Source organism: Tauraco erythrolophus, chromosome 6 (assembly GCF_009769465.1).
Source record: "Tauraco erythrolophus isolate bTauEry1 chromosome 6, bTauEry1.pri, whole genome shotgun sequence".
Lineage (NCBI taxonomy): Eukaryota > Metazoa > Chordata > Aves > Musophagiformes > Musophagidae > Tauraco > Tauraco erythrolophus.
In genome coordinates, this window is record NC_141470.1 from 9,411,807 (window position 1) to 9,424,307 (window position 12,501).

Sequence of the window (12,501 nt, forward strand, 5' to 3'; positions counted from 1 at the left end):
TTACCAGCCGTTAAGTTGAACCACGATCGCTTGCTTTTATAAAAAGCTGCATTATGGATCCCAACGTTTTAATATAAAAATTTAAATATATACATTTTCCCTGAATTGTTCCATCCCTAGCAATTCATGCCATCTGTGTAAAAGTTAGAGCAAGGGACTCTTCCTGGAGATACCTAAGCATTAAATCCTTACCAAGATTTATCCTTTTGGGTGACAATGTCACAAATCATGGCGCTATAAAGACCAAATGCCTCTACACCTATACAATCACAAAATTTACCATGATTGTAGGGAAGCAGCAAGACCAGTTTCTTGAAGAACACCCGCTTTATTTTAGAAAATAAAAATGTGGTGACTCTACAACTAAAGCACACAGAATCTGTAGCCTTGAATCTCATTATCGAAAAGCCAACTGGAAACTACATAAAGACACTTAAGCTTTCAATAGTAAATTTAATATGATAAGGGACTCATAACAAAAATTCAAATCATATATTATGAAAAGACAGCTTAAGAAGGTCAAAAACTGGGATGATTTTTGGTGCTGTATTTTAAAAGTTTCAGTATCACTTTTAATCATAAAAAAATAAATATACATGCTCTACTGCCAGTGCTACCTAAAGGCTTCTTGAATGGGGGGTGGGGTGGGGGGGTGGGTGGGTGTGGAATTAAAAATCAGCTTTTCAGCAGATAGAAAGGAAAATACTTGAAGCGTGGGCCATGAAACAAAGTACGAGGAAGAAGAGAATAGGGGTCCTTTTTCCCTGTTCCAAACCTGGCTTTAATGTTCTCATGAATCACCCAAGAGCCTAGATTTCAAGTGTACATTCATTCCAACTCTTGAAAATACAAAGGTCTATGGCTATTGTAGAAAATATTTGAAATCAAACATTAAAAAGATAAAACAGCAACATTGCACATCACTGGAAAAATTAACTGGTGCATACTATTTAAAGTGCATTACTTCACCACCTACAAAACAGACACCGCAGAAGTTTAACTGGTGTCTACTGTAAGATTCTGCAGCTCCAAAATGAACTGTTATCTGGAAAAATAACACTAACAATAAATACAAGCAATCTCCAACCTCCTCTGAGGATCAGACTATAACTCGGATATGTTAAATTTTCTCTCACAAAGAATTTATTTTCATCTGCATCAAATAGTAACAATTTAACTACAGCAAGTCTATCAGGTCACTGAGCAACTCATAATGCCATTCGAAGATTTTGAAGCTACTTTTTGTACTTCTCACTTCAGATTACAGAATATAATCCAAAAGTTTTTCCACTAATATAAAGCGATAATTTTGCTGAAATATAGATGTAAAGAAAGAAGCCTTACAACCAGATCATAGATTTCTGCTTTTTTTAATATAAGATAACACCTTAAATAATTGTTTACGGCTTCGTTAATTTACCAGGCATAAAAATCTTTCATTCTGCACTTATCCTTTGAAAAAGCCATAGAAATGCAGAAGTAGCAGCTGGAGTGCAATTAACTCTGGGAGTACACTAGGGCTCAGTCGTGTTCTTTGCTACAGCAATAGATACTGTACGAGTTAGAAGTTACCTGTTAAGATTTTCCAGATACAGAACAACACTATATGGGAGGATAAAGCCCCAAATGCACGTCAGATAACATATTGCTTTGGTGCCCAACGACTAGACTGAATAGAAGATGCTCATTACAAATATCAACAGTGCAATCTAAGAAATTTTAGCTTAATAAATTAATAGTCTTCAATCAGACACAGTTTAATGTATCACAGCAATAACTAAACACCACAGGACAAGGAAAGGGTCTTTCTTTTAATTTCTGGCAGAAATAGGCTGCTTGGTGAAACTAAAATAGTTTAACAAACCAGTTATGTTTAAAAAGCAAACCCTCTCTGGAAAACACCTTTTTTCAATCTCACAAACAGTAGTAAATCCTGTACTGCATAGAGTTACTTCGTAAGAACAAGTTTATGAAAAAGGAGAGAGAAAGAAAAAAAAAAAGCAGCATTACTCCCCACCCATCGGAATACAGCCACACAGGGCATAGCTGAGAGTAAAGATGCTTCAACGCTCTATTGTAGGACATGAGCTAAACTGAGTATGTACAGATCGACAAAGAAAGTGAAAAAGATCCAAGTGTCCAAGGAGAAAAGGGGTATAATCTTTCACACAGGATGCACTAACAGAAAGCTGCTGGGAAATTCTTCCTCTAGCTAAATCCCTGGCTTGGCAAGTAAAAATAAGTGGCATCGAGGACAGGGACTATGCAGGAAGTGGGGATCTATGATTCTTCAGCCATCTGAAGCAAGGAGTTGATAGCTGCATCCTTGTTCCCCCTCTGAGCTTCTAGCACTGAGCGTATTACTTCCTTGTCCATGTTGGGAAACATGTCCTGGATAGATTTCAGGTCCTCTTCATTACACAGGTGCTGAGGGTTGACCGCAGGAGGTGGTATTGCCACTGGTACCATGCCTGGATTACAGACTGCAGGCATCCCTGCAGGCAAAACACAGGAGAAAGACCAAAACATACATGAGTGGAAAAAAGTAAAAATCACTGATTTTAAAGACAAGAAGCGGCTCATGACTCACCCCAACCCACCAACTTCAGCATTTTATTATTTTTTTAACATGTAGTCCAGGAAAAAAAAAAAAAAATAGAGTGCAGAGATTATTCCTAGACTGTTGCAATCAGAATACATTTTTCTGGAAGGGGTTGTCTGCCCAAGTTATGTTCCAGAAGTGGTAAACTATAGTATGGCAACAGGTACAGCTCAAAATTACGTACAACTTGCATTAACCAGGTTTACAGACAAATCATTAACCAAACACTAAGCCCACCACAGAAAGGTGCAGTTGTTTTCTTCCTCCTGCTCCCATCATATTTTAGTTCCTGGTGTATTATGTTGTGATGAAAAGATGGGTTTACATCAGCAATACACGTAACTGATATTTAGAAATTCAATGAATGCAATCTCCATTGCATTCAAAGGAAGCAAAATACTGAGGTCTACTAGGAGACTGGACCACGCTAATAGGCAAATTTTAAGCAAATGTTTTTGCCTCGTTAAAGTTCTGTTCAGTTCAGTCTCCAGTCACAAAATGGCAAAAGAACCATTTCTCTTATGCCTATAGGAGTACACACTGCTTCTCCCTGTCCCTCTGCCAGAGAACAAAATTCATCTCATATTTGTAATTAACTTCTTGTATGTCTCTGTAAAATCAAAGAATTGTCAGTTTATAAAGTTTTAGAAAATGAGTTTTCTAATTCCTGTTAAAAGAAATTACTAGACAAAAGTCCCTTTTTAGCACTTAACAGCTTCCAATAATCAAGCTTAGATCTACTGCTTGGTTTCACGACCATTTTTTTCATAAAACTGAAACCAGGTATAGTATGAGTCTTTTGTTGTCACTTCTGGAAATGGCATATTTTGCTGCTTCTCTGAGTAGCTCCCGACTCCTGATTATCTTAGTCCCACACCTTTGTGTGCCACTTTTCCAGTTCTGCTGTATTGTTTCTGAAGTAGGGCAAGGAGAACTACCTGCATCTAGATGCAAACACGGCACCGCTACATACAGCAGCACAATAAAGTTTTTGTATTTGTTCTCTATTTGCTTTCAAGCATTTTATCCACTGTTTCAAATAATATTCACTTCGTATTTTCATAGAATAGTCCACAGGAATTCAAAGATCTTTGTATGTAGTAATGATCAAGACACCATCACCAAATATGTATTAGTTAAGATTTTTCTTTAAACACAACACTTTCACATCAGCCTTACTATGTGATTTTATTTCCCATTTACTATAATTAGATCCTTCTGCAACTTGCTGCAGTCAGATAAGACTTAGAAAACTGTTAAGAATTTTTGTTTTGACAAATTGTCTATTAGTCTCCCTCCCTTGATTAGTTTTTATAAAATTATGATGCACCCCACCAAAGGCTTCCCTCTGTTAGGAGATGACTCATCACTTATTTTATCCGTTCATCAGCTTTTCAAAATAGCTTTAAACCACAAGAGGACCGTTGTTGTATGAGAATATTATATGACAGGAAGAGTCCTTAGTGAAAACCACTTTAAAAAGGCAGCTGAGGAGGTATTACACGTAGATCACAGTATTCTTACCCACATACTAACACACCTGTAATTTCTAAGGTATGAGCTTTCCCTACGTAACTGTCACCTCCTCCTAAACTTTACCTTAGTTAGCTAACTTTACTTTAGTTAGTTATTTGTTTTAAATCAGCTCATTCTAATCTCCATCAGTTTTAATCAGTTTATGCAACAGGAAAAACAGTTACTTCAGAATTGTTTTTAAAAAAATTTCAGTTTGCTAACCTCCAGTCCTCTGAAAGCAAGACTAATTAAGCAATAGGTTACACACTGCATTTGGTAAAAAAATTCCAACATACAAGACTAGGAGTAAGTGTTATCTTACTTGCATTTTCTCACTGATCATCTTAACAATTAGTGCTAAACTCTGAAATCATAATCTGAGGCTCCTTCTCCATAAAAAGTATTCCTTTCTAAGAAGGACAAAAGGAAACACTTTATTCCTCCCCCTGTTATGGTCTCATATTCCAGCTGGGGTTTTTTTGTACTCCCTTACATATTTATATCTTTACAGTCACTTAATCACCTAAATGATTCTAGGTTTTCTGCTTCTTTAAAATAGTTATCAACTTCTTACACATTTGATCTTTGAAGGCTTCATGATCCAACCTTATTACCAGTTTAGATTTAATACATAATGTAACTCTCTCACATCCCCTCATTTGGGCAGACCTATCAGGTTTTGGTAGAAATCTACCTTACTGTTTTACTGCAGAGATTTTTTTAAGATTCTCCAGGAGTGTTTTTTTTTTAAAAAAAAATTGGCATATTTACTTTGAGCAGCTAACAACTTTTTTTATGTAGTTTTTAGTTCATCCATTTAGCTTTCTTTCTATACAACATATAGAACAATATAAAGCAGGTCTACAACCTCATTTTCAAGTGCGCCTCTTTGCAGCCTCATCTCTCTTAGCATAATGACCAAAGTACTTAAGTGATCAAACATATTGCAACTGTATTCTACTACTTCTATTCAGACTTCATATCTCCTTAAAAAAAGGCAAAGAGCAATTTCAGCACTTACCTTGCCTCTTCAACCTGTAACTATTTAATCAGAAATGTCTATGCTCACTTTAGCTTGTTCAAATATTTTTGCATCCCAGGGATTATCTTTTTTCTACTAGCTTTAACAATGCTCTGTTGAAATTCACACTGAAGGCCGGATCAGCTAAACCCATCTTAACTTACATCAGCTCTGGCTGACAAGTTACTGTAGTCAAATACAGTTTGACTGTATGCATTGCAACCGTCATTTTACCTAATGTACTCTTCGCTATTTCGTTCCTCAACTCGGACTTCTGTCCTGTCTGAAGGGATGCATTACTGAATTGTAAAGACCTCCATACTTACCGGTGTTCTCCAATTTTGATTTTAAAATTCCCCCTGTAGTCATCTAAAGTTTTACTAGAGGCAAACCAGGCAAATGCTTTAAGTCTAATGTACAGGCTGCATCTGTTCGAAAAGGTTCCTGCTGGCAACTAAAGAAATGTCTCTCTCACCATAAATGTATACCTACACACTGGAACTATGTCTCTGTCCAGCCATCTGCATCACACCACTACCAAGGCTATCTATCACCTCTTCCACAACAACCTAAACTTCAGCTCTAGAGCTTCTTGTGACGTTTGGATCATGTTCCTGGAATTCTGTCTGGCAGTATGTTTGAACATATGGCAAATCAAACCATGTGTGCACCCTGGAGACAAACCACTGTGCAGTCCTCACCAACACTACAAAAACACTTTATCCAACAATCGTATCCAGCAGCGTTTCAGACTGCCTCTTCTATAGCTTCAACAAGCCTCAACTCATTCCTCATGCTTCCTACAAACAATCTAGGCATTTGCAAGAAGTGAAAAAAGATGTACAGCCTCAAAACATAAAGTTGCAAAGTATCTGAAAGAACAAAGCAATAGAAATCATGTTTTACTCCTAACACAAGCTTCCTAATGTTCTTCAGTAAGTCATCAGCACCCTAAGATTATCCAACTATCAGCCTAAGTTGCGTAGGAACTGTCCATACGAGAGAACAGTTTAAAATATAAATACAAATGAAACACGAGGCTCGCGTCGACTACCACAGCATCTGACAGCCTACCAATAAAGTTTCAGTGTCTTGTCAGGGTCAAAAAAAAAAAAAAAAAAAAAATCAAGATCACACAGTTTTTCTTACTGCATTCATCAGAACAAGATAATTATGAAGTCAGACATCTGCACAGGCAGTATTCAAGAGGTATTTTCAATCTAAATACTCAATTTTAGAGACAAGAAATTTCTTGATAGTATTTTCAAAATCAATTTTCTCAGCTCTTACAGTTCTAGAATTAGTTTATGCAGTCTACGACTACACTGTATACAAATGGAAGTTTCTATCTCAGTGATTTTTAATACACACCTCCATGATGAATGCTTACTTTTCATGAAACTCAGCATTCAAGCTATACAAATACCAATTTAAAGAGAATCTTGGTTTTTTTTGCTTTGTTCCACACTCAGACTAAAAGCAACCATGATTTCTGATTTACAAAATCGTAAGACTTAAGCATAAACTTAAAGAACTATGCACTAAAATTTAGCAAATATACATCTATATATATTTGCAGTCATTAGAGAAAGTTATAATAAACCTCAAAACTATCAATGTTCAGTAAAAAGCTGCTTTACATATTACGCATATCATTTCACCAACAGGTGAAAACTGAAACTAAGCCACAGTATAATTCACTAGCAATGGAATTGCACATTCCTGTGTTGCTCTCAGATATTGTGTAAGCGTTAAAAAGCAGGAGAATGGAGCACTTTTTTCCGTTCCAGTGAAAAGGCAGTGGCAAACATGCTGGCAAAAGCAGTGACATTCCACCACACGAAACAACACGTACGATAGCAAGTCGATTGCTACAAGCAGCAATGGAAGCACCAAAGCAGAATTCACAGGGTAAATTTTTCTAACTGCACACAAGGCATTACATACTTATTTTATTTTGTGTTCAGTCAAGGACCCTATGTTTAATTTCTTAATGCATCACTATTCTGTCCTGTGCACAGACCCTTTCAGAGTAAACTCAAGAACCTTCTCAGCACAAACTCTTTCACCTAAAGGAAGGAATCAGTGTCACCTTTTTTAAAATACACAAATAGGTCTTGATGACAGTTGCTCCAGAGGAAAAAAAAATAATTACTGCAAAAACATGCATGCCATCATCTCAATTTTTTTAAACATTGCTTCTTTGCAAACTATTAGAAAAGTAAAGCATATGGACCCACAGAAAAATTCAACAATTCCACTGCTCTGAATAAACCAAATATGTTGCGACAGCCACATCAAGTTTTATTTACAGCATCTTTCTGAAATTCAGAGCATCAAGAAACGACATTTTATCTCACAAGGAGTAATTCTAGAATTTTCTGAACATACTTAATTGAAGACCAATGCTTTTATCAAAGTTAAGGATGTCACAATATCTTTGCACAATACAAAATCAAAGTTGTCATAGTAGAGTAAGCCTAAATTGAAGGAAAATCAATTTCCTGTAACGTAATTCGCCTTCTGAGTTTTAGTCAGATGCTTAACTTGACATGGACCTAAAACAGATGTGCATGAAAGACACACTGATGAAAAAAAAAGTGTTATCTTTTTGAAAAAAGGCTTATTTGAAGATTAACAGAAGGCAATTGGCAGGGTGTCTTAATGTCATTGCACAATCGAGTTCTTCACTGTCAAGTTGACAAGAAGTCATGACATTACCTGCTTCTCCCCAAACCTTGCGGCAGGCAGAACAACTGCAAGATTAAAGTTTCTCTTCTAGGAAACCAGTACTATCCCCTAGAATAGCTCACTGGCATACAACGGTTTCAGAAGAATATTGTCATGTTTTATCCATCAACACCATTATCACCAAATGCCTTTAAAGACTTTCCAGTGGGTTAGAGGGGCTTTAACAATTTCCAGGAGAAGCATTAAATTGTTCCATTGTGACATCCAAGTGGCAATACCTTGTGATACAGTCTGCTGTGACAAATAAAGCTTTTTGGATGAGTTCATGCAGACTCTTGAGTCAATGAGGATGAGAGTGAGAAAAGAGCTTGGAAACTTACCCAGAGCAAAGTACTCAAGCCCTAAAGATAGGTGAAAATGAAGGGGAAAGAGGAAAGGAATAAGACATGGGAAAGAAACATTAATCTATTTTTAAAAGGAAATGAATTATTTAGCTCCCAAAGGTGCAAGTTGGATAAACTGAGGCAATTGGGTAAAACCTAAACTACCTAATATCGAAACCTAAAAGCTGCTAGGAGTCAGTCTCCCAACTAATGTGCTACAGTGCTCTGAACAAGTTTCCGAAACGTGCTATTTTCACAGAAGTAACAATTAGAGGAAATGTTTTCAAAATAAGTAAGTCACCAGGTGTTTGCAGCAAGGATTGTATTTTATAGCCCACAAAGGACAACACAAATCCATGGTTTTCTGAACAAATACCAATAATATCACAAGCTAACCCATGAAACTCAATACAGACACATAAAAGAGCAATGTACATATACACACGACTTTGCCTCAATGAAAAATTATATTCTGGACACTGACAGGGTCCTGAAACACGAGTTTTTAACCTACTTTTTACACAGGTGTTAAGTACAGATAGATTTCCTATTTATCCCATGAATTCTTATCTGATAAGAAATATAGTCTGCTTATTGAACCAACTTTTTTTAGCTTACTGTCTTTGATACACAATCAAGAAGATCAGCTTGGACTCTAAGCAACTAGTATACCACAATATTCTACAGCCTAAATTAAGCAATGTTTAGAAAAAGAATCAAGAGGACATGGTAGATAAACTCAACTTTCAGAAAAACAACAGGACTGACAAGTTCAAATTTTCCCAAACCCAATCCATAGATACATCATCTATGACAACTACAGTTTGTAGCCACTAGTGCTACTGTCAGAATTTTTATTTTTACATTAATTAACACAGTGCAAGAATATTCTATGGCTATCTCTGCTGTCATCACAGGTCTATAACCATCAAACGTGGGGAAAAGAGCATTACTTGTGTTGGCATTTTAAGCTTCATCTGTTTACCACAGTGACTTACTGCTTGCCACTACTATTTCCCTCAGCTTGTAGGACAGAGCTAAGTGTGAGAGGAATTAGTTGCTTCGACCTTAATTAGAAGGTTAGTTACATATACTAAGTTTTGAACAGAACTTTTCTGCTACAGAAAAAAGAGCTTGGCCTTCATGACACAGCTAAACTTGATTTAACACCATCTCTCTTTAAATGCAATTCTTTTGGACAGTTAACAAATAACTGTTAAATCATCTGGATAAGCATTTTAGTTCACTCACTGTATTACCATCATAGGTAAGACTTGGATTCTAACAGTCTTTCCCAACAGCAGAATCTCTTCCATTTCAGATGTAATAAACTATTCAGTGCTGCTCTTCCACTCTTCTGAAGGAAACAAGCAGAACTTGCTTATTGACTACGTTCATTTAACTGGATAGGTAAAACCTGAACTAAGAAGATGGGAAGAAGGTAAACACATTCCTGTGGAGTGCACTGACATCCTACACCATTGCCCTTCTTGAAGTAGTCTCAAAAAGAGAGAAAACCCTGTACATTGGTCCAAAGAAAATATACCAACAGAGTTTTCCCAGAATATCTTCAATGAAGTCAGCTGAGCAGGGAAGCTCAGTAGTTTGCATATACCTTTCTGAAAGAGTTTATGGAACCCAGGAGGAGCATCTAGTTCAGTATATAGAAAACATTCTAACAATACTCCATGTCTTCCAACATGCACTACTATTTCTCTTTATAATTTGAATTATTAAGCCATACAATTAAATGTATGAAACAGTAAAAGTATTCTGAAGTCAAGTCACTGTCAAAGCCCAAGCCTAACCATCCATCTAATCATTATGAGTGCGTCATTGATTAGTGAATAGGCAAAAGCTTTAAAACTCAGTGCTTTGAGAAATTTTGATGGTGCCCAGAGAAATTCTAGAACAGCAGACACAAAGCACAGTAATATTAAAAAAACCCCACAAAAATATCAAAAATAGGTCAATGGTGGCTTGTAATAAGTTCAGCACTTATCAAGTCAAGGAAGTACATTCAAGCTTTCCCAGAAGAAAAGAAAAATTCACATCAAGGGGTGGGACTTTACAATGTTCTGAAAATACAAGTCATAGAATCAGGAAGAATTTATAATACAGATTATCACAGCAGTATTAAAACAAACATGCTGGATCTTTGCAGAAAGGCAATGCTCCGACACACAGATCAATAAAATTGTTACATAAAGGCAAATTCTTATATGGTAAAATGTCAGATACTACTATCACTTGCTAAATATTAGTTATTTCTTAACTTGTCCAAGTAGATTTAATAAGTATTACTGAAGATATTCTCAAGATAAAAATAAAATTTACAGAACACCAAGATCTGAACATCAAGATACACCACTGTACTTATTTTGCAACTTTGAAGGTCTAGTATCAGTTTTATCTGTTCAGTTAAATGTCTAGTTTCAATTATACCTGAAACCAGTTTCTTCTTCATTTCTACTGTTTGGCTGGCACAGTAATTTTGCAATACGAATATTCTCATTTTGATCTGTTCAAGAAATTCTATAGCACCTTCTATTACATTAACACATGTACTACTCCAGCTATTGAGGGTTTTTTTAAACCATGTAAGATAACTATGCGTGAAGTTCGCTAACTGCTTCAGTATGTAGGGATGCAACAAGCCTACAAGCAAAAAAGCTATGGCATCTAATTTAAACTCAGAGAAGCTACAGAGCAGTCTGGCTTACCACAATGGACTCACTCACAGTTGAAACTAGTTCATTGGCAAAGCAAGCATGACGTAAATCCTGATAATTAAGCTATAGAGATAAAAGTGCTTTAAACAAAGCAAACTGCATGTTTTCATCAGGCAAGAAAGCAGGTAACCAAACTGTTCCATGTTTTGCTCTACCTTAATTCTATAAAAATGAAACAGGAGGTATGATTCTTTAAGTTATATATCTCGTCTTCCGTTGAGGAGGTTTGTTTTTACAGAGAATGAAATTTTAAATTCAATCAGGAATTGAGTCTTTAAAAAAAAAATAAAGAAAAAAATCTGTTGTGTCAGCCCTTAGCACTGCAATTACATCCCACGCATTCTATCATTCAATGTAAAGAAATTCGAAATATGTAAATTTATACCTTCTTTTCCCTAAAAAGTACATATATTACTGAATAAATGTCCATACAACAAACCGGAGCTTTTAAGAGAGGCAAGTGAAACACACAAAAAACCCCAACTGAACTTTACTTATCAGTTATCTAAGGGGAAATTCAAGCTTATTTACATACTTTAAACTTTTTGTCTTTGATAGAACAATTACAAAACCTAAGTTAACACAACTTTTCACTCAAGTCCAAAACTTACTTTGCCCAGACCAAGAGAACTGACAATACCTGCTTTAGCTCTTCTTGATGTATTTACGGAACTACCTCAGAGCTTCCCAACATTTTCATTCACTGTGCTCACACTTCACGCGGTGTAGCGAGTTTCCAACAAAGTGTCTTCAAAGACCACGGAAGAGTCAATCCCTTTACAGGCTGTTTTAGCTGCAGTTCTGACAGCACAAGTTATTTGGTGCACTTTCTGAACTCTGAACGCATGGACAGCCACCATTTAAATAAGCACATGCTATATTAGAGTGCAGCCTGCTAGATATTTGGTATCCAGTGACCTGACATAAGTCTAAAATAAATGCTCAAAAAGAGAAGCCATCAAGCTACTTGTTCCAACCTGATATTCTAATCCATTTAATCAAACTCATGCAGCTACCTTAAACAAGGTAGAAGACTGAAAACAGATATACAATTAATTCACTCAATCTTCTTCTCCCAAAAATATATCATGGGAAAAGTGGTTAAGGACAAAACCATTTATAGTTTCCTTCATGTTCCAAAAACCAGGAGAAATTTGGCAGTTATTTCTGCAAAACCTTTCATCTGGAAGTTTTAAGAGTCTTCAAGGAGAGAAAACATACCTGCTATAGGCACATATCCAACTCCTTGCTGATACACAGTGGGCATCAGGACCACTGGCTGGGGTTGCATCATCATGGCAGCTGGCAAAGACTTGACACAAAAAGCACAGATTAGAACTACTCAAGAAACAGAAAAAACCTAAGCCAGCAAATAAAACAGTATTTGCAAGCAAATTGTCACACTGCAAATCCATTACAATATGACTATAGTACGTGCTAATTTACAGTATACCAAATGTCTGGCAAATTAACTGAAATACCACCCTTCCAAATGACAATTAAAATTTGCCTGTAAATTAATATAAACACATCATGTCAAACTAGCCTTTTACAACA

The 12,501-nt window shown here is 36.2% G+C and overlaps 1 protein-coding gene across 2 annotated transcripts in view; it reads right to left on the reverse strand.

Annotated features, from left to right (window-relative positions):
- Positions 1–846: 846 nt before the first annotated feature.
- Positions 847–12,501, reverse strand: part of TOLLIP (toll interacting protein) — a 35,951-nt gene continuing 24,296 nt past the window's right edge. The window contains exons 5-7 of one of the 2 annotated variants that reach the window (XM_086612975.1): positions 12,166–12,256; positions 8,210–8,230; positions 847–2,495 (exon numbers count right to left, since the gene is read on the reverse strand). In XM_086612975.1, coding sequence (XP_086469101.1) covers positions 2,281–2,495; positions 8,210–8,230; positions 12,166–12,256 — 327 coding nt within the window. In that variant the 3' untranslated portion in view covers positions 847–2,280. The remainder of the gene's footprint in view (positions 2,496–8,209; positions 8,231–12,165; positions 12,257–12,501) is intronic. The other variant, XM_086612974.1, reaches the window with a different exon arrangement.